Below are 20,548 nucleotides of genomic sequence, written 5' to 3' on the forward strand. Positions count from 1 at the left end.
CGAGGCAGAACTACCGGTTTTTGGGTTTCCTTTAGGAGGTGTCCGATGTGGTGACATGTTGGGTATTTTGCAGTTGAAATTAGAAGAGAACTCATTTGGCACTTGTAATATTTTTCCAAAGTCTGATTTTAATCAGCCAAGTAACTGAAACCAACTCCTCCCACGAATCCATCATAAAACCTCATTTCTTACTCAATCTGTTTGCTTTCTGAGCTAGCTCCTTGGCCAGTTTTCCAACGAAAGTTTGCCTTTTTTTTCCCATGGGAGCGATTCCCTTAGCGTAAGTGAACGCCCCAGTGAAATGAGGCTTCTGCACCAGCATCTGTCATCAGCCTGCATGGGATGGTTTAAGGATGAAGGAAACCAGTGGAGACCCCGTAACCACTTTTGACCACCATGTGAGAATTCCCCGGCATTGGGTTACCCGAGACCGATGCTCCTGGGATGGCACGAAGCTGTAGCGGGAGGAACCGCGTGGACATCAGGTGATGGGGCAAATCCAGTGACAACTCGGCATCCCAGCCTTTCTCCCGCTCCAGAATGGGATCCTGATCTCCTTGGTGAGATACAGGCAGCCCAGCAAAGGAGCAGGCATCAAATAACGAGCCTCACACCACACGCCGGAGTTTCGACAGACCTCGTGTGGGCAAGGAGATGCATAATGGTGCCTAGAAAAGCATAAACTAGTGGAAATCAGAGTATACCTAAAGCTGCTGTGATTTAAACCTAGAGTCAGTCTTGTCTTCTTAAAATCCTGGGAGTGACTGAAGCAGAAAAAACTGCACCGGGGACTGAAATCTCTCTACCTTCTCCTCAGATATTCCCAACGAGGAGTTTCCTGTACTTCTCCTAGACCTTTTAAACATGACATCTTTACATGAGAATGAGTTGAATTCTCCTCTGCCTCATGTCTCACTAAGCCAGCAAGGTCCTAATCTTTTATTGCAGTGCCTTTGTAATGCCAAATAGAGTTTTAAGGGGCAGAAATAACAAAACTGAATCATCACATCACAGTTTGAGCGTCTGATCTCAGCTGGAGTTTTAGGGGCAGGCACTTGTAAGTCAGACAATTACTCTTCTAGAAGAATTTTACAGTTCCGTGATTGTTTAGGAAACACTGGAGAGAAGTAGAAAATGCGATACTTTCAGGATGTTTAAAAGTTATGTAGCTCAACTGCTCATGAAGAACAGCCATCGCTGACTTGATACCCTCCCCTGAGATTGTTAGGACTGTTACAGACTAATCAAACTGCCTTCGGGAACTTCATTATAAAGAGGCAAAAAGGAAGAAACTGAGAAACAAAAATGGGGTTTCATCTACCAGGAACAGAACAAATTTTTTGAAGGTCTCGGCCACATAACGTCACTCTTCCTTTTTGTTAAAGCCTCATTTTTTAAAGGTGATTTTCCGATCCAGCGGTTGGACGTGCAGCACTGCGGGGCTTTGCGCTTCCCACCCCGTCAGAGGCACGAAGAGCCGGTGTCTGACCAGCTCATGGTGTGTAGCGTTCGTTTGAATTGGAGACGTGTAGATGAGTCTTCACTCTTGATTAGCGAGAAAAATGCTCGTTGCATTAGGTCAGACTGTGTCCCCATTTACGCCTGTGAGCCCCGCAGGAGCGAACGTGGGTAGCCCGGCCTCGGAGGGTCACGCTGGTCTTTTGTCGCCTCAAAAATGTGTATTGTATCAATCTGGTGTTTACCGTCTGACGGTATTTTATTCAGGAATCAGTCAGGATAGATTTGTTGAACCAAACCCAGTCAGGCTTTCACTGCAGAGGGGCAACGTCTGCAGAGCACGGCGGCGTTTGTGGTCGGCGTTGAGACCGTTCGTGGTACAGATTGTGTTTTGCTGCCTTTTGCAAGAGAGCGCTTGTAGCTGCAAAACCGGAGGGCTCAGCACCGTATGGCTCCTTTCACAGTACGGCTCCTGAAAACGGTCTCAAATTTTATATACCTCATTGTCAGCGGATGGCAATGATGTACCTGACCTCTATCCCTGATATATTAGTAATGGCAAGACCAGCGATGCCGGAGTGTAAATGTGCTCTGTGCACACTCCGTAACCTAAAATCTGTTGATAGTTTTGAAAAGCTGGATAAAATGACTTAGTTAATTTACTTTAAATTGAAGGCAGATCTTTAATGTGAGTTTCGCTCATTTTAGTTCTTCCAGTTATTTAGGATCTCCATTTGGTCCAACAAAGGTCTTAAAAATCAAGATTTGAATGGTAGGATTTTGCGCTGGTAAAACTCTCATAAAATTCTTCCCCAGCAACAAATTTTTCTCATGAGTGTTGGAGCAGTGCTTGCAACACGTATTGTAGGGTTAAGGCTTTGGCCAGAGGGCAGAGTGATCACGGAATACAAAGGCCGCATAGTTTTCAATTAGACAAAATGTGTAAAGCTAAACTTCATGCAGAGACATTTGGTGCAAACACACATTATTTGCCCCTCTTATATGGATGACTAGAAGTGTGTATTTAGCCACACGGGCTATTAAGTGCAACTCAGTTAATGGCATTTTTCTCCCTTCCTTCCCACACCACGTTGTTTCGTAGTGGATTTAGTTCTCTCTTTCCATCCTACCAAACACCCTCCAACAAGCACGTGTGAAGAGATTTCCAGCAGCAGCAATCGCTGAGCTGGTGCAAGGATCACAAATAAACCTTCCTTAGGGTTGCATCTTGGTGCTACCCGGCCAGTGTGGTTTTGGTAGCCAAACAAAAAAACCTTGTTCATCGTATTTGGATGTTTATTGTGGAACTTATTAGCAAGAGTTGACACAGCTTCAGCCACTTTCTTACAGATTTTAATGGGAATTTCCAACCTTCTCTGAGCTCTTAGCTGGTGAGCAGTAGAAATAAACAGAAATAATTTCCATCTTTGTTGTTTGCTGCTTTCGGCCAAGCTTAAAATATCCTCAGTTAATTCCAGTCACACTTAGAAGATAATAAGTTTTAATTTTGGTTCTGTTGCCGGAGTTGCTTTGGTGTGCTACCCTTGTTCAGCACAGTGCATAAGCTAAAAGAAAATGTAGAAAATTCAGCTTTTTTTCAGTAAAGCCAAAATATATCATGTTGCCGTGATTTCAAAATGATTGAATGTGCTCTTTTTCTCGTAAATGCTTCCTAATTTTGTGTCTAACCCTGTTGCATTTCAGTCAAAAGATCCCTTGGATAATTGCAATCAGTTAAAAATCTGACGAGCTGCAGCCATTCTCATTCACTCTAAACCCTGAGTGCTTTTTCCAGAGGTCAAAATTGACCAAGATTAAAATGAAAGAGAAAGATTTGCTGGGAGCACCAGTTCTCCATAAGGGCTGTTTACCTGCGGAGGTTGAATTTATTTGGTGAACACAGTGACCACAAGAATAAGAATCCCCTGTTGTTGCAAATCTGCGGCAAGATTGTCTTAACTTTTTAGAAAGGCTTGCCTCAGAATGGGGAGTCAGATGGGGAAATCTGGGCTGGGCGAGTGAAGAAATCACAAAAATTCCATCTTAATTTTTGGGAGGGGGCAGAAGGAGAGGGCAGTAGTCGTTCTTGAAGACAGACTCTTTTCCCAGCTTGTCTCCTGCTCTCTCGCAGCCCCCTGCTCGCCGTCTGCTTTGCTGCCTCCTGCGGAGTCCCGGGCATCGTGCTGCTGACGCTGGGGGTGAACCCGCTCACCGGCGCCCTGGGGGCCTTCAACATTTTCCTGTACACGTGTTGTTACACGCCCATGAAGAGAATGAGCATCGCCAACACGTGGGTGGGAGCCGTCGTCGGGGCCATTCCCCCCGTCATGGGCTGGACTGCGGCGACTGGTAGTCTGGATGCTGGTGAGTATAAAACATTTACATCTACTCTGCCCTGGTGAGGCCCCATCTGAGTCGTGTGTCCAGTTCCGGGCTCCCCAGTTTAAGAAGGACAAAGAATTACTGGAGGGAGTCTGGCGCTGGGCGACAAAGATGCTGAGGGGTCTGGAGCATCTTTCTTGTGAGGAAAGCCTGAGAGAGCTGGGGCTGTTGAGCTGGAGCAGAGAAGCTGAGAGGGATCTGATCAATGTGATCAATATCTCAGGGTGGGTGTCAGAGGATGGACCAGACTCTGGTCAGTGGTGCCCAACGCCAGGGTGAGGGGCAACGGGCACAGACTGAAACACAGGAGGGTCCAGCTGAACATGAGGAGAAACTTCTTTGCTGGGAGGTGCCAGAGCCTGGACCAGGCTGCCCAGAGCGGGTGTGGAGTCTCCTTCTCTGGAGACATTCAAACCCGCCTGGACCGACCTGTGTGATCTGCTCTGGTGACCCTGCGTGAGCAGGGGGGCTGGGCTGGGGGATCTCCAGAGGGCCCTTCAGCCCACACCGGTCTGGGATTCTGTGATCTGGGCGAGCGGTTGTCAGCATTGCCTTTGGGATAGCTAAAAAGACCTGCTCAAAAGGCAGTAAACCTCATTCCTGTCCTTGTTGACCTGATACTGCTTTGAAAACTAATATATTCTGCTGTTTGTGACACCAAAGTCTGTTACCATAAGGACTGAATGAGTAGACATGATGGTATCATGCTCCGTACAGGAGCATTTCAGGGGTAAACATGAGCTGATAAAAGACCATGTCCTAGTGAATATGTATTTAGGCCATCTTAAAAAATAATCTAGGAGGAAAAGAGTATCTTTGGGGTTCACATGGAAGAAAACATTATGTAATTTCAGGATTAAAACCATACCCAGTAAGATCCAACTTACAAATCAGGAGCTTTCAGCTGGAAAATTCCCAGATGTGTTTATTACTGTCTTTCCACAAGCCAGAAAATATCCTAGGAAGATTAATTTATTGGTGTATTTCTTAATTGCCCATTTCCAAACTCTAAGTTATAAATGTTCGTTCCCTCCCTTCTTGAAAAGCAAACAAGGATTTCTATTTTAGTAACTGTGAACGTTTTTGCATCCCTTGTAAAACACTGATGTCTTCAGCAGCTAAACTCTGACACAATCAGGGCTTGTTTTTCCTGCCAGCTAGAAACTTAAGAATCAAAGTGGCTCCACATAGTTATATTCCGAAGAAACTAATGAAGTTCAGCTAACAGGTCTGTTAAGAATTTTTTTAGCACACACTCATGTCACAGTGTGGCATATTTAAAGTTTGAATGATACTTTCAACAACAGGGCTTTTAATGAGAAATTACCAGAATCTGCAAAATCCATAGGACGCTGTTCTTCATTTCTGCTGCGCACTTCCTATGAAAGTCGGTGTGAACTGGTTTGTGTACGCGTGTTCTGATACAGATCTACTCCAGAGCTAGGATGAAGGGTTCTGTGGTGGTTTTTTAATAATCTGTAGTACTTATATACAAACATTTACATCTCTGAAAGTTTTCTTAATATTTAGACCTATAAATGTTATGTATATGTATGTATAGTGTCTCATATTAAGGAGCGTGTAATGAACATAATTAGAAGTTCTTTATATCTAAAGAGATGAGAATGAATTAAAAACAGAAAATACCTATTTTTAAGGACTATCATTCTGGCTGCCGTTGCCTAGATCTTGTTTAGGGACTTCTGCGTTGGTTTTGGCATCTCTTTCCAGAGTCGATGCTGGAAGGTGACTCGTGTGCCCATCCTTCACCTGCAACGTCCAGCCTGGAGGAGCTGGAAGTGAAGAGCTCTGGCCCTCCAAGAGCCCTTGTGGTAGTTGTCATGGTTCACATTTTCACCTCTGGTTTTTAAAATATCACTTAAACTGCTGCAGCTAAAGCCCAGCACATTGAAGTAATCTGGCACCGATTTTCATTATTGAAGATTATTGGAGGTTGAAGATGTCTCTGCTCATTGCAGGGGGTTTGGACTAGACTTTGAACATCCCTTGCAACCCAAACTATTCTATGATTCTGTGGTTCTATGATTATCTTTAATTCCTCAAATTCCAACTTGCTGTTTGAGACCTGTTTTGCAAAGAGCTGAGCTGGCCCTGTAGGGCAGGCAGGGCAGGCAGCACCAGTGGGGTCCCAACTCAGTTCTTCCTCTCGAATTTGCAGCTGAGATGTGGTTACATGTCCCTCTGCCAGCTCTGCCGTGGGAGGGATAATCTGTTGTAGTGTCTGGTTGGGCTGGGGAGCTAAAACTTCTACAGTCACCTCCCAGTCTGTGTCAGTGAGGCCAAGCAGCTTGTTTAATAGAGAAATAAAGGTTACTGAGCTGATACTGGTCTTTGTAATGAAGCACACCTGGGCAGAGGTCTGAAAATGGTGACCTGAAGGTAATATTTTAGTGTGTTTCAATATTCAGAAAAAACCCAACCAACCAACCAACCACACAAACAAAAAGCCACAAAACAAAATAAGCAAAAAAACCCAAACAAACACAAATAAACAAACAAAACCCACCACCTTTAAAAAGACACAAATAGAAGAAAGAGATCGCATTGTAGACTGTGATTTTCAGTGTTAAACATTCTACTATTGCAAATGAGAAGAGAGTTGAGCGGCTGGCAGCATCAGACCCATATGGAGCACAGACGTGCATCCGCGTACGTACCTGCACAACGTGCAGACCTGCATCCCTTCTCCAGCCAGCCTAACCACACTTGTGGAACTCATTAATGATGTGTAATTAGCTTGGAGACTTCACCTAGTTTTAGGTAGAGGTGTGAAAATGCATTTGCACCTTGTTTTAAAAAAAATTAAAAAATCAAAAAAATCATTCCACTCAATAACAAAGAGGAATGTGAAGGAAGGGAGCTAGGAAACTAATGAGAAGGAAGGTTCTCGCCGCTTAACTGGTGGTTTTTTGAGTTTACGTTTTCCTGGGGATTTTCTCTCCTTGTAATCTTCTCACAGCAGCCACAGAGTTGCACGTGTTGCTGGTTGTGGGGAGAACAATATTTAAGTGTAAAGCTTTCATTACCATGTGAGGGGGTAAGCAGGCGCGACCCTGTCCCATGCGGTACCTGGGACAGCCCAGCCCGCGTCTGCCGTCCTGTGGGGTTCAGGAGCATCCCTGGCGCAGCTCGTAGCTGCTGCTGCGAGATGCTCTTGGTCGTTCGAGAGAGTTGGAGATGATTCCTAATTTCTGATTCCAGAGATGATAACAAAGCGTCTCAGATTGGAGCAGCCTCATTTTAATTTTTACTCATTTTGCTTATAACTTTCTTATTTCAAAGATTGACAGTTTCTTGCACAAGAAACAAATATCATATATTTGCTGATAAAAATCTGGAACCCTTATATTTCCAGTGATGCAAATTTTTGCTGGTATTTCGTACACTACACAACTTTTGCAGATCTTACGGTGATTCCCAGTGATGCTTCCATTTCTGGCCCTGATAGGTAACTTTAATTATATGCACTTAAGCCTGATTGAACATCCTGCCCCCAATGCTAGATTTTGTTCCAACGTAATTTAGGGAAAACCTCACATTTCAAAAGGGAAAGATAAGGTTATCTCTGGGAAGATATGGAATTCTTTGTTGTGGGTGTGGGGGTTTTGTGGGGTTTTTTTAATGGCAGCTGTTTGAAACTGCTGAAAGATCAGGAATGTTAACATTTCCTCGCTGGGGGAGCCGAGTGCAGGTGAGATGGTCAAAGGTGCGTGATAAATGTAATTTATCACATGGATATCACTACCACATATCTGGTGTATTTATGCAGAACTTAACTGCCAAGCTGTGATTTGCAGTAACACGTTTGTTTCCTTGAAAGCCAATTTCATTGCTCCTTTGTGGTACTATTTATTTCCAAAGAGATTTGTTTCTCTTGTAAATCTAGACGCCCTCAAATTATTTCTCCTGATTTTACAAAGGAAGGACTAGCAGGAAAATAATGAAATTCACTTAAAGCTTTTAATAGCGTAAAACCAGGAAAAAGGCAAAGCTCGGCAGTGTCCTGGTCTGTGCTGGATGCAGATGCAGGATCGCTCCTGGCTGTGCTGCAATGCTGCGCAGCCTGTGAACTTTAAGAAGTAACAGAGCTATTTATTTTGGTGTGCGAGAGGTTCAACATATACATGCTTTAAATTACCCTTGTGTCGCTGGTCTTCCTCCCCAGACTAATGCTGCAGCTTGCTCGTTAGAAATGTTTGTTGTCCATTTAAACTTGTTATTTCTACTTCGCAGAAAAACTGAATTTGGGGTGAACGTTTCCAAGTGCCATAGCTCGTATTTTGCTCTATAGATTTTGCACACCTTCCGCTGACCTTCCTGTGCTCCATTCCAGCCGGCGAGCGGTATCGCGGTATGGACGTCTGAGAGCAGAGCAATTCGGTGCCATCGGATAAACCACCCAGTGAGATGGAAGTGACAAGCGGGGGTCCTCAACATAATGTGCTTATCAGTTAAGGGGATTTATTCTGAGTAGGTGGCAGTGGCAGAACAGATAACAGCCCTGACAGTACAGCAGACATTACAGACCCGTGGTGGCCTGGAGCCATAGGTATTACTGCACCAAAGAATGTTTATCTCAAGAGGCTATTTAGTTTATCTCAGATGCTGCACTTCTGGCCTCGCTTTCCTGAAAGACATCTTGTACTGATTTTCATTCATTTTCTGAAATTTAAATAATTCCTGGGGCTATGGGATTTATAGACTTGAGTATCAATTGTAATCATGTGGAGGCTGATTTTTTAAATTGCCTTTACTTTGTAATTCAAATTGTGTTGTATGGTAGGCATTAATTATGTCAGCCAACATCTATTTACAAATGGGGATTTAAAAACAGTTCTTATCAGCTAGCAAGGTTTGGCAGATGGGTGGTTTCAGTAACAACAACAAAAAAAAGAGAATAGGGGAGGGGGGGTCTGTGCCCAACCTGTCAATGGCCAGAGCCCCTCATACCTTCCCTGGTGTAGCACTTGTCTGCTGGGAGGAGGGAGAGCAAAGCAACAGCTTAATTGCGTGCAAAATAAACTCGGAGATCTTTGTGTCCCTTCCCGTTAAGCACTTTGAGCTTTTCAAAGCCCCTGGATGTGGGAGCAGGTCTGGGAGCGCCCCGCGCGGGGCAGCTCCATCGTCCTGCCGCCCGCGCGGAGGAGGCTCCGGCTATAAACTCACGCTAATAAACCCAGGTTTTTGGGGGGGTTTCACTCCTCAGATGAAAGACAGCAGAATTTGTGGTCTGTTCCAGAGGAAACAGAGATATTCATGTCACTGACATATGAGAATTGGAAGCTGGGGGCCCAGGAGTGTGCTTTGTGGGGGTAAAAACCGTAAAAACCGCGGCAGAGGAACAATACTAGTAAGCAGCTGGTCTGAATTTAGGACAAAAGCCAGTGGGCTGGGTTTTTTCCTCCTCTTCACCCTTCACAGGAGACAAAAGAACTGGCAGTTCCACCACAGGGACACCTGAGGGACAGACCCTGCGAATTCACAGACAACGTGTCCTCACCTGGTTCTGTGCCCCACGCGTGGCTGGTGGGGCACGGGGAGGAGATGGAGCTGTGCGGCTCCAACACCCGTGGGAGAAGCTCCGGTGTCCGGGTGTGTGACACAACAGCCATGGGAGAAGCTCCGGTGTCCGGGTGTGTGACACAACAGCCATGGGAGAAGCTCTGGTGTCCAGGTGTGTGACACAACAGCCATGGGAGAAGCTCCGGTGTCCGGGTGTGTGACACAACAGCCATGGGAGAAGCTCCGGTGTCCGGGTGTGTGACACAACAGCCATGGGAGAAGCTCCGGTGTCCGGGTGTGTGACACAACAGCCATGGGAGAAGCTCCGGTGTCCAGGTGTGTGACACAACAGCCATGGGAGAAGCTCCGGTGTCCGGGTGTGTGACACAACACCCGCCGGAGGAGCAGGACAGGGGCTGTGCTGCAGGGACCCCCATCCTCAGGCCACCTGGGAGCCCTGGAAGAGGCGGGCGATGCGGAGCCCCGCGCGGTTCTGCAGGTTCGCAGTCCTCTGCTGAGTCTGGTCCTTTGGCAAATCCTTCCTAAATATATTTGCGCATAATGAATGGTCTGTGCAAAGACCGTATTTTCATCTTACCCAACAGGCTCGCATTTTTTGTGGCATCTTGCTGGGCTTAGCTAAGATGAATTATGTATGGCGGTGTTGTTTTTCTCAGCCTTGCCTGTATAATGAGAGGTGTTTCCTTGTGAGACTTTCAGCTATAATAACCTGTTGTGTCGTACAAAAAGTGTGCGTGCCTGTGTGTATCCATATGCACACAGCTTATCTCCGCGTGGCCAGCATACCTGAGGACATCTGGCGTCCTCCTGCCACAGGCAGTGGCCAGGAACGCTCCTGTGAGGTGGAAACGCCACTGCCGACTTCATTTCCCATTCGTGGCGGACACCGAGGATCATCCTTTTGTCCTGGTGACAGCCCGGACACACGGCCAACATCCCCTTCCCTTTATGTGCTGCGGCAGAGAAGTCTATTGCAGCCCCGAGACGCTCCTGTTCCACGAGCCTTTTGTGCCATCCTTCAAAAGAAACAGCTATTGAAACCCATGACCATGAAGCTTTTGAGTTTTGCAGCGTTCTCCTCCTCGCCCTTGGTTTACATGACCGTGTAACCTTGAAGACTCACAATCAGGGCCATGCGTGCCCGCGCTGACAGCCGAGACCATTGTTTGCAGCCCGGAGACCTTGTACAAAGCTTTCCAAGCGATACTTTTCCTTTTTTCCTTCTCAAGGCTGCTTCGCCGCTCCTGCGGCATCCGACACAGGCAGCAGCATCTGCTTTTGTTTTCCAGTGGAAGCAGAAGTGCCGGTTGTTGTCTTGCTGTGGTGCTAACGTAGGAAATGCTGCAGTGGTAAAGTAGGGGGGAATCGCCTCAGTTTGGTTAAGGCTTGTGACTAAATAATTCCCAAATGTCTTTGTGTTTGAGAAGGTTTCATAATCACCAATGAGGGCGTAAATTTTGTAGAGCTCATCCCTTTTCTACTCCCAAAGACAATGGGAAAAATTAAATAGTAGGTAACATTTTTCCTTGGGAGCGATTGTTATCAGGGCAGTATCTTGAATGCTTGTAATCGGAGGCCAATTGATTTCCCTAATAGTCATTTTCCATCACCGAAACAAGCTGTAGGAAATATAGTAATTATTGCACCTTCCAGCTCTCCTTGCAAACAGAAGATGCTGCCACCAGCTTAATAAACCAGTGTGGATGTATCAAGACAGTAAATCTGTGTTGTGGACGTGACTCTCCAAAGCACTCGGAATATTTGTACCATCACCTCCAAATAATCATTTGGGTGTTCAATATTACATTGAATCTGCAATGGGCAACGAGGCTTTGACAAGACTTCAACATCTTTCTTTGCCCCTATAATTGCTGCTTAGTTAGAAATCTCTGGGGAAGACTACTGTGTATAACTTGTTGTGAACAAACACAAAAGATAGAAAATAAAATCTTTGGGGATGCATCCAGTACATTTGCCACAAGCGTAACATCCTGTAAAAATCATGCAGGACCACAGTGAAGAGTTTTGGACTGATTATGTTAGATTTCCTTTAGAAAAGGTGAAAAATGCGCTCTGAGACAGCGCGGTTGCTCACAAGCAGGTGGATACAGCTGGACCAAGTCAAGTCTCTGAGCTCTAATCTACCTTGTCTGGATTAAAGAGGAGTAATTTGTTCAACATCTTTTCAGGGAGGAGAGCCAGTTGTGTGCTATCAAGTAAAACGGTGTGTGGTTGTTTCCTGACTGCGATCCATTAAAAGGCTGAGCTTAGACTACCAAAGCCTTCCCCTCCTGACAGCCAAACTCAGACCAGCTTCCTAGAGACAAAAGGCTGGTGCTTTCCTCTAATAAGTCAGAGAGCTACCAAAGTCTGGAAATAATTTTAAAATGCCTTCATATTATTCAAGGCAGAAGAATTACTAAAATTGTACCTTAAGCAAAACAGCATTCTTAGGTTGCCAAGGCAGTAAACACCAGCTTTGGGAAATGCAGTAAGATTTCAACATCTGTTTTGGAGCTGATATTTTAACCATTCCATGTTTAGTTCAATGCCTGGTTGGCCACTTCCCAGTCATACATATGCAGCAAGACAGCAAAGACAGAAGGAACAATCCCGTTCTTGGATCGATGCTACAGATCAGCTCCCCCTTCCTTTATTTGTTTCCTTTTATTGATTAAGCAAGTAGGTGTTTGTCCTGTGAAAGCGGTACCGGAGGTGAGAAGAATACGAAGAAATGATAAGTTTTTGGTCTCCAGTGTGTTTTCAGGAACACAATGTCCATACAGCATTCTCTGTAGATAACCCTGGAGATGTTTGCCTGGACTTGTGCGGGCAGACCCACGTTCATCTGCCTGCCCGGGCTGGTTGGGCTCCGGCTGACGCTGCTCCCCCAAAACACACTGTGCTCCAGCCTGCGCCCTCTTGGAGCTCAGGGCCATCTCTGCCCTGGAAGAACTTGCCTTCAGAAATTTCTTTGGACAGTTGCAATAGGATCATCCGAAACTATTGTGTCTTGCTTAAGGCAGACAGCTGAAATAATTCAGCTGTGGGTGAAATCGTCGCTGCAGCTCCGTGTGCCAAGTGTACAATGGATAAAACCCTTTGATGACGAAGAGGCGTATTGCGAATCGCTGCTTAAGAGAGTGGCATCCTCAGCACAAGAGCAGGATCCAAACGTTACTTCTGCCCTTTAGTGGATGAAAAAACGGGTTTGCAGCCCTGGGTTGCTTTATGTGAATGAAAGGTTTGCTCTGACCGGTGCTACTGGCGTGATTTCGGTTGGCGCTGTCAGCTCGGCAGCTGAACGTGCCAGCTCCTTCTTGAGAAGGTGATGTACAGACTTGAACAGACCCTGTATCCTTTACAGGACGCGAGTATTTTGGGGTCTCACCCTTGGGAGTCCCAGGGTCGCTGATCCCAGGGTGGGGAGGACAAGAAGCTGTTGCTGCCGGTTGTTCTGCTCTCCTGTGTTTGCCAGTGCTCAGTATTCGCACCCCGCAAGGGCTTGCACCCTAAAAACCATCTCCCCTTCCCTGCTCTTGGGTGCTCTCCTTAGCAGAGACACCAAAGACTCAACGGGCTCAGGCGCCAACATTGCTCCCCGACCTGAGATTTGGGCCGTCCTGCAATAGTCCTCGTAAATTACTTTAAAAGGCAAAAAGCGTAAAATTTTAATCAAAGTTTAGGGGTACCACATGGCCTTCTCGACACCATGAAGAGCGTAACTTCAGAGGGGGATGCTTCTTCCTCTTGTAATTCTGAAAATTAGACTCAGCTCCTGCGGTTTGCCAGCCCAGAATCACTGGTTGCTTTTGGAAGTATCATCTCACAATTGTTTCCAAGTCTTACCGAAATTTGTTGAACCTTAAAAATGGCTTGCCAAGCAGTTTCCAAATGACTGTGGAATTTAGTGTCTTGTTTGTTTTAAGAAAAGTACAATTTATAAAGCTTCAGTGTTTCACTAGATAAAAATATATTTACAGAAAGAAAGAATCATTTCCTACCTTCTTCAATGCCAGTTGACATTTTGGCTTTATCTTAAGATATTAAAATAAAATAAATATCTCAGCTTGTTCTTGTTTATTAAAAGGAAGATATATTACTATTTAAATACTTCTAAAAGAATTTAACGAAAGAAATAATAGCTTAACCTTAAAATTCATGATAAAACCTATTATTTATCTTTAACTCTGTGGGTGCTAAAGGACCTACCTGGTTCTTTGCAGTCCTGTAACTTTTGACAGCTTAAATCTAAGCTACCCTGTTTCCACGAAAATAAGACCTGCACTGAAAATAAGCCCTAGCATGATTTTTCAGGACTTTTGAGGATACTTGAAATATAAGCCCTACTCCAAAAATGAGCCCTAGTTACAGTTCATTTAAAAAGTCAATTTAATAGTGTCCAGGCAGCTGTACATGTAAAAAAGTAAGCATCTTTTGGAGCAAAAATTAATATAAGGCTCTTATTTTCAGGGAAACAGGGTAGTGCAAAGTGATTAAACAATAGGAACTCAACAAGAAAACATTTTATACCTATTTTGCACACAAGAATGAAAGAATACCGGAGACCTGGGTCCTGTTTGCTTAAATAGACTTAGTTTTTTTACACAGAAGCAGCAGAGTAGACTCTGCACTATTTTCAACCAGGTAATTCTCCAGAGTTAGTTTTGCTGTAATATTGCTTAAAAACACTGCTGACCCAATTATGACATAGTTATCTAGTAATTAATGAGTATTACCGTGTGTGCTCTGGGCTCGACAGGGTTCCTACTGTGGGCTTATTTGATGCTGAATTGTACTGTACCGGGTGCTGTGCTTGGCAAGTCATCAGACTTATGGGACACCTAAAAATCTCTGACAACCCGACAGTCTCAGCCTGGGCAGAGGAAATTACAGGATGTCCAAGGCACATGGGAAGCTACAAAAAGACCGGGTCAGTTCAAATCCTCATAATGGGCTATTAAATTGTTTTACTGCTCAGCTTCACTGTAAAATATCAATTATCTCAATGGTTGTAATGTAATCAAAGTAATTAAATTCCAAAGGCTTGCATGTAAAAACCGGAGCTTTGTAAATGGGAATCCAGCCTCAAGTAGTTTAGTTGGTCTGTTTGTGTTTTAAAGTTTCTCCAGATGACTTTTATTTTTTTTTTTTTTGTTAATGGTGTTATAGTTAGAGAGCTGTTAAAGGGTTTTGTGTGTTTGAGGTTTAGGGTGTGTTTTGAGCTTGGCTCCACACAGCGTTTGAGCAATTGAATAAGTAAAGCCCGTGTTGCAGCCGGAACACGGGGACGCAGCACGTGCCGGGTGAAGAGCCGGCGGGTCCGTGGGACACGGGGACATTCTCTGCCGTGGATCGCGGCTCCAGCTACTTACATCTCCTGAGATGATGGATAATTGTAGCTTACCTTTCCCCAGGTTCTGAAAAACGACAAGCTAATGTCTCTAAAGCACTTCAGATGTGAACCTTGAAAAATATCCCTATCTCAGCTTTATCACATTCTGGATCTTGCCTCCGGTAATATGTTTTACAAGAACTGAAAAAGCCAAAGAATGACATATTACAAGAACATTTTCCCTGTTGTTTCTGCTGGTGTAGGGAGTACTGCTCCTTGATTAAGTTTTATTTCAATTTATTTCAGTACAGCTACTCCCTTAGGTTTCAGCAGAACTGAATCAAATGCTATTTCGTTAAGGCCAAAATTACTTCTGTTGCCACGATTTTCTGAAATTAATGGTAATTTTGGGGTGCACCATTTTCAACTGTCTCGAAAGATTCCAATTTAGACAAGGTACTAAGCATCCACACCCTGAAAGTGGACTTTGGGAGGATCGAATGGCAGGATTTGCAAGCGTTAGGGGCCGTTGCCCAGGAGATCACCTGTAAATCGTAGAAGACGATGTTGTTCTGAAAGCTGCTGCATGGCCCATATATGAGCATCTATCTCTGTCCTTAATGTAATCAACTTTTAGATGCATGTACTCACCTAATCGAGTGTTGCTCATTTTAAAAAGCACTGAGATGGGTCTTTTATACCAGTGCTGGATCTTATAAGCAACTGGAAACCCACATTAAGTCTGATGAGCTGTTCCTTCACTGGTTGATAAGGTAGGGCAAAAAAAAGGCTCTTTTGCAAACTTAAATTAATATTATTTGCATGACAACACCGGTGTAAGGTGTGCTGTTTCAGACAAGAGCTAGATATGCACAGCCCCAAGGAACATACATCCAGAACAGATGGAGAGAAGACGTGAACCATGAAGCAGCTCAAAGGAGACACTGACTTGTTTTTGTTAGAGCCCGAGCAGTCACTGGGGAGGAAGAATTTAAATACATTAACCCGTGTGCAGATGAGTGTTGCTGTTTCTATCAAGTCTTTAAGAAAATTATAGACTCACAGCTCCAGTGGAGAAGTAGTTTCCGTAGAGAATGAGCTCGTGGAAAGAGGGAGATGCAAAGAAAGTGTTAATACCGGAGTGGAGTGTTTGGGAGCTGGGGAAACAAAAGGAAAATCCAGGAATGCTCATCATGTGCAACAGCCTGGGGGATTTTTTGTCATCAGACAAAATTAGTGAAGGGAGTTTGGTCTGAGGGCCTCCTCGAAGCTCTCTGAAATCAGCACATAAGCTGCTTCTGGCTCAATAAGCCGTGTGCCATGTCCCCAGGAGAGCTGTGAAAAATGTGCTGCTTCCATAGCTCCTTTTTAAATGTAAAAGTAGCTAATGGGTGTGAACAGAGTTACTTGATCAAGACACTTAGAAGTTACTTCAGTTGGCTTGAAGGAATAAAAAGTTCTCGTCTTCTGTCACAAACACACAGCTCCAGGCGACCAGGGCACTGGTATGTTCCCAGTTCTCAGGAAGAAGCAGCTGATCCCCATCCCTGGAAATGCCCCATCCCTGGAGACATCCCAGGCCAGGCTGGACGGGGCTCTGAGCAACCTGAGCTGGTGCAGATGTCCCTGCTCATGGCAGAGGGGGCACTGGGGGAGCTGGGAACGTCCCTTCAACCCAAACTGTTCTGTGGTTCTGTGATTCTATAATCTTCCTTTTCTGCTGTCGCCGAGCAGGGCTCTGCTTCTGGAACCCAGGAGTGGGAGCCAGAGGCTCCCAGGAAAACAGCCTCTTGCCCAACGTTGCTTCATTTTCCTCAGTCTTCCCTCAGGTAGAGACCGAATTGGGGCAGAAGCCAATTAGTGATGATTCATTAGGAGGAAGTGACTTGTTGAAATGCTTTTCAAATTAAGTGCTCCAAAACCAGACGCACCACAATGTGCAACCCCATGTAAATGCCGTTAAAAACAGAGCAGGGCCTTATCTTACAGGCTGTGTGTTATCTTACAGCACATGCCTTATCTTACAGAGCGTGCCTTGTCTTCTCCACAGCGCCGTGTAACAGGTTCATAGCGCTGCTCTTTTGCAAATCCAGCCCGGATCTGCAGAGTTCTTTCTGTAGCACATCTTGCAGTGTCCTAACGCCTGTTTCCTCCTCTCTCTCCCGCTGCAGGTGCGTTACTGTTGGGGGGAATCCTCTATTCCTGGCAGTTCCCCCACTTCAACGCCCTGAGCTGGGGTCTGCGGGAAGATTACTCGCGAGGAGGATACTGCATGATGTCCGTCACCCACCCGGGGCTGTGCCGACGGGTGGCTCTGCGTCACTGCTTGGCCTTAATCGGACTCTCAACGGCGGCTCCTGTTCTCGACGTCACCACGTGGACTTTCCCCGTCATTTCGCTCCCTCTTAACCTGTACATCTCCTACCTCGCCTTTCGGTTCTACAGGGATGCCGATCGCAGCAGCTCCAGGAAGCTTTTCTTCTGCAGCCTGTGGCATTTGCCGATGCTGCTGCTCGTCATGTTCACGTGCAAGAAGTCGTTCCTAGAGAAGGAAGGCAAAAGTGATCTGCTTGGTGGAAATCACGGGAGGGCTGTGGAAATTGGATTGCCTTAAATGTCAATTACTTGTCCTCGTGACGAATCAGGTAGTATATTTTAGTAATTACAAGGAGGAAACCTGTGGAGATCTGTTTGAAGAAGAATCATTTGTGCCTAGCAACCACTTCATGCGATCATTTTCTATTTTCTTCTGCAAGGGACTAGACGTGAGAGTTTAGCATTCATGGGCTTCAGGCTTGCTCACTCATCACGGATTTAGCCTGTGTCAGAAGCACATCACTTTGGGGTGGCCTTCCAAAGCCTCCCTGAGTCATGGTCTCATTTCGTGGGTAGGTTTTCATTTAGCAAGTCACAAGCGCACACTTACTGGCCGCCAGCACTGGCAGCCTTGGCAAAGCCGTCAGGAAGCAACAAATGAATGATTTATCACCCCTGCTCCCCAAGCATCCTTTCCCAATTAAACTGCGAGGCCCATGGTGGGTTGGGTGAACTCTTGGCTCGATCCATGCCATCCGCGCTCTGATATTGCACAGAAACCTTCAGTTTCTGAGGCTTTTTTAAATCGGTTACTTTTCCCAAGGTTCCCATTCACCCCAGTAGATTTTTAGCTTTCATACAGCTGGCACAATGCTAAAGGAGGAAAGCAAACTGTCTTTCAGCACATTACACATCAGCATTTAAACAATGTCCAGATGAACAGCTCTTCTGCAGCGTATACCTTGAATACACTGAGCCGTTCTGCTGAACATCCATCACGGGGAATTTCTGACTCCCCGGGGGTTTTACATCATTCGAGTTTGATCCTTGTGTGTCAGATCTTCAGCTGGTAAAAAATGCCATTACTGTTTATGTTGGTGAAGCTTTGAAAAGGTGTAGGAGGTGAGAACCAGACTCAGAGTCTGGTAGTTTTAAGGCTTTTCGGTGCTAATGTGTCTTGTGCCAGCCCATTCAGTCTCAGTGTCCTCGGACGAGCTCTGGGCTTGCATCAGGAGTTTGAACTGTATTTAATACCACACGATGGTTGCTCAGAGGGAAGGCTTCACTTTTGGGATATGTAATTGGTAAGGAAACACATTTTTCAGAAAAAAAGTTGAGGATTTGTATCTAATATAAAAATGTTCAAATTGCTGATGCAGCCAGTGCCTCTCAAAAGCAATTATTGTGGATGTTCTCGCTAGGAAAATGCATTATTTTTGTCAACTGATACACCGAAGAACATTTCTAGCCACAGTTTAATGTGCTCGGGGTCCCAGTGTGGGGCTGTGTCCCCCTCAGCCTACCTGGGGCTGGCTGTGACCTGCTGGGTCCTTCCCAACATCCAAACGCAGCACAAAAGTCCGTGCTGTGCTTTAGTGTGGTAGTTAGTACCTGTTACAACTCGATGCATTTTCACGCCGAGGTTTCTTTCCCATGTGGAGAGGGACTGGGCAGCGCAGTTGTGCATCGACCCAAAGATCCAATAACACCTGAAATGGGAGACACTGCTCTGATCCCGAATAAAACCCTTCAGGAAATGTCACAAATCTGCCACCGCGCGCGTATCACGCTGACATACAATCCGCACTGGCCGCTTTCATGATACAAGCCCGGCTTCTGGTCTCGGTTACACTGGCGTAAATCAGGAGTGACACGGTTAACTGCTGGCGGAGGTGCTCGCAGGAGCAGAGCCACCTGTTTTACATGGCTCTTAAATAATCGGTTGCAAGATTTTCTGACTCTCTCAAGTGATGCAGATGATAGGATTGAGTTCCCTCTTACTGTTTGTCTGACGGACTCCGTTGTGCTCGAGTTACTGTGGGCAACGCTATGCAGAAACGTCTGGAAACTGTGCAACTCCTGAGTTTGTTTTAAAAATGCATCCAGTCTTCTCTGAAATAAAGTACGTACTGTACAAAAAAAAAAAAAGAGATGAATGCTCAAAATCTGTTTTAAACAATTCCCCTATAGTTGAAACTCTGGTACGGTTCAGTTAATTGCAAAGGTATTTGATAGTTTTGTGGCAATTCTCATAGCAACAATATTTTTCTTGATCACTGCAAGAGCAAGGACAGCTTGTGAAATACTGGTTTATTGTGCAAAAAGCACACTGAAACTAAGGTACATGGGAGTGGAAAGGGCTTGTGCAAAAGCAAAGAATTTGGCCAACCTTTAGCTGGGAGAGGAACCTGAAAAGAGCAATGGCTCAAAAAAACCATGAGGTTTGCTCCCAGAGGCAGAAAATGATGCTGAAGCAGGAGGGTTGTGGTTTTCTCCCAAGTCATTATAGATCCAGGCTGCAGAATGTCCTGCAAGTACGGGCTGCTGTCCTGGCAAAGTCCGGTTTGATTAAAGGTCCCAAGGACATGCCTGTGGTTCCGTTTTGAAGAGCAGTCATCTTCACTTCTTGGGCCAAAATGTGTAACATTCACAGATTTTAGGGCTAGACAGGAGCTTTATAATCATCACTGAGTGTCTGCAAAATGCAGGTCACCGAGTTGCAGCAGCATCTCCACACCCAGTCGGTCTGGCCTGGAGACAGAGCATGGTTTTACAATGAGTGGGTCTGGGATTTAAAGGTAAGAAATACCTTATTTTTTTTTTTTTTTAAAAAAAGCTTTTTTCACCTAGAAAGTGTTCTGTGCTTTGCTACAAAACAGCCATGTGTCAGGTGTGGGTGAAGTTGTCTACTGTCATTTCACTGCCTGTAGGAATTTTTACTGTTGCATGTGCTTTGATAATACAGACGTTGCCAAAATGGAATCTTGGCTGCAGACAGGTAGTCCACTCGGTGCTCTCAGGTGTCCTTTTCAATATTTCTGGTGCCACTATGGAAATGAAAAAGATACGGAGCTGTCTGCCCTCATCCAAGGGTGGCTGTGGTCCCTGTGACCCAGGCTTTGCATGGCCCCCCGAGTCTGAAACAGCGATTCCTACATAGAATTGGGATGGTTTTTTTTTTTTTTCCCTTTTCCCATTTGGAGAATTTGAATAGAGGTTGTCATCCTGACATCCTGGTTATTCAGCATCTCCCCATGAATTGACCCTCCTGGAGAACATGTGCTATTTATGTGGTAGTGACAAAAATGGCAGCAACGTGCCGTGTCCCTCCTACCCCTGGGTCTGCTGGTAGCTGAGGGGGTCCCATCCAAGTGGGACCACCAGAAGCTTGTACCGAACCTCAACGAGGGAACAGGGCTAGTGACTCAGGAGGATGAAGCTGGGTTTAGTCTATTTAGACTTTAAACCTTTTGTGTGGTTTTGTGGATGAAACAGTAGCCCCAAGGCTCAGGG

At 45.4% G+C, this 20,548-nt stretch overlaps 1 protein-coding gene across 2 annotated transcripts in view; it reads left to right on the forward strand.

Annotated features, from left to right (window-relative positions):
* Positions 1–19,155, forward strand: part of LOC135996288 (protoheme IX farnesyltransferase, mitochondrial) — a 103,610-nt gene extending 84,455 nt beyond the window's left edge. For both annotated transcript variants that reach the window (XM_065648110.1, XM_065648111.1), the window contains exons 6-7: positions 3,590–3,822; positions 16,891–19,155. In XM_065648110.1, coding sequence (XP_065504182.1) covers positions 3,590–3,822; positions 16,891–17,333 — 676 coding nt within the window. In that variant the 3' untranslated portion in view covers positions 17,334–19,155. The remainder of the gene's footprint in view (positions 1–3,589; positions 3,823–16,890) is intronic.
* Positions 19,156–20,548: the final 1,393 nt, after the last annotated feature.

Source organism: Caloenas nicobarica, chromosome 18 (assembly GCF_036013445.1).
Source record: "Caloenas nicobarica isolate bCalNic1 chromosome 18, bCalNic1.hap1, whole genome shotgun sequence".
NCBI classification, from domain to species: domain Eukaryota; kingdom Metazoa; phylum Chordata; class Aves; order Columbiformes; family Columbidae; genus Caloenas; species Caloenas nicobarica.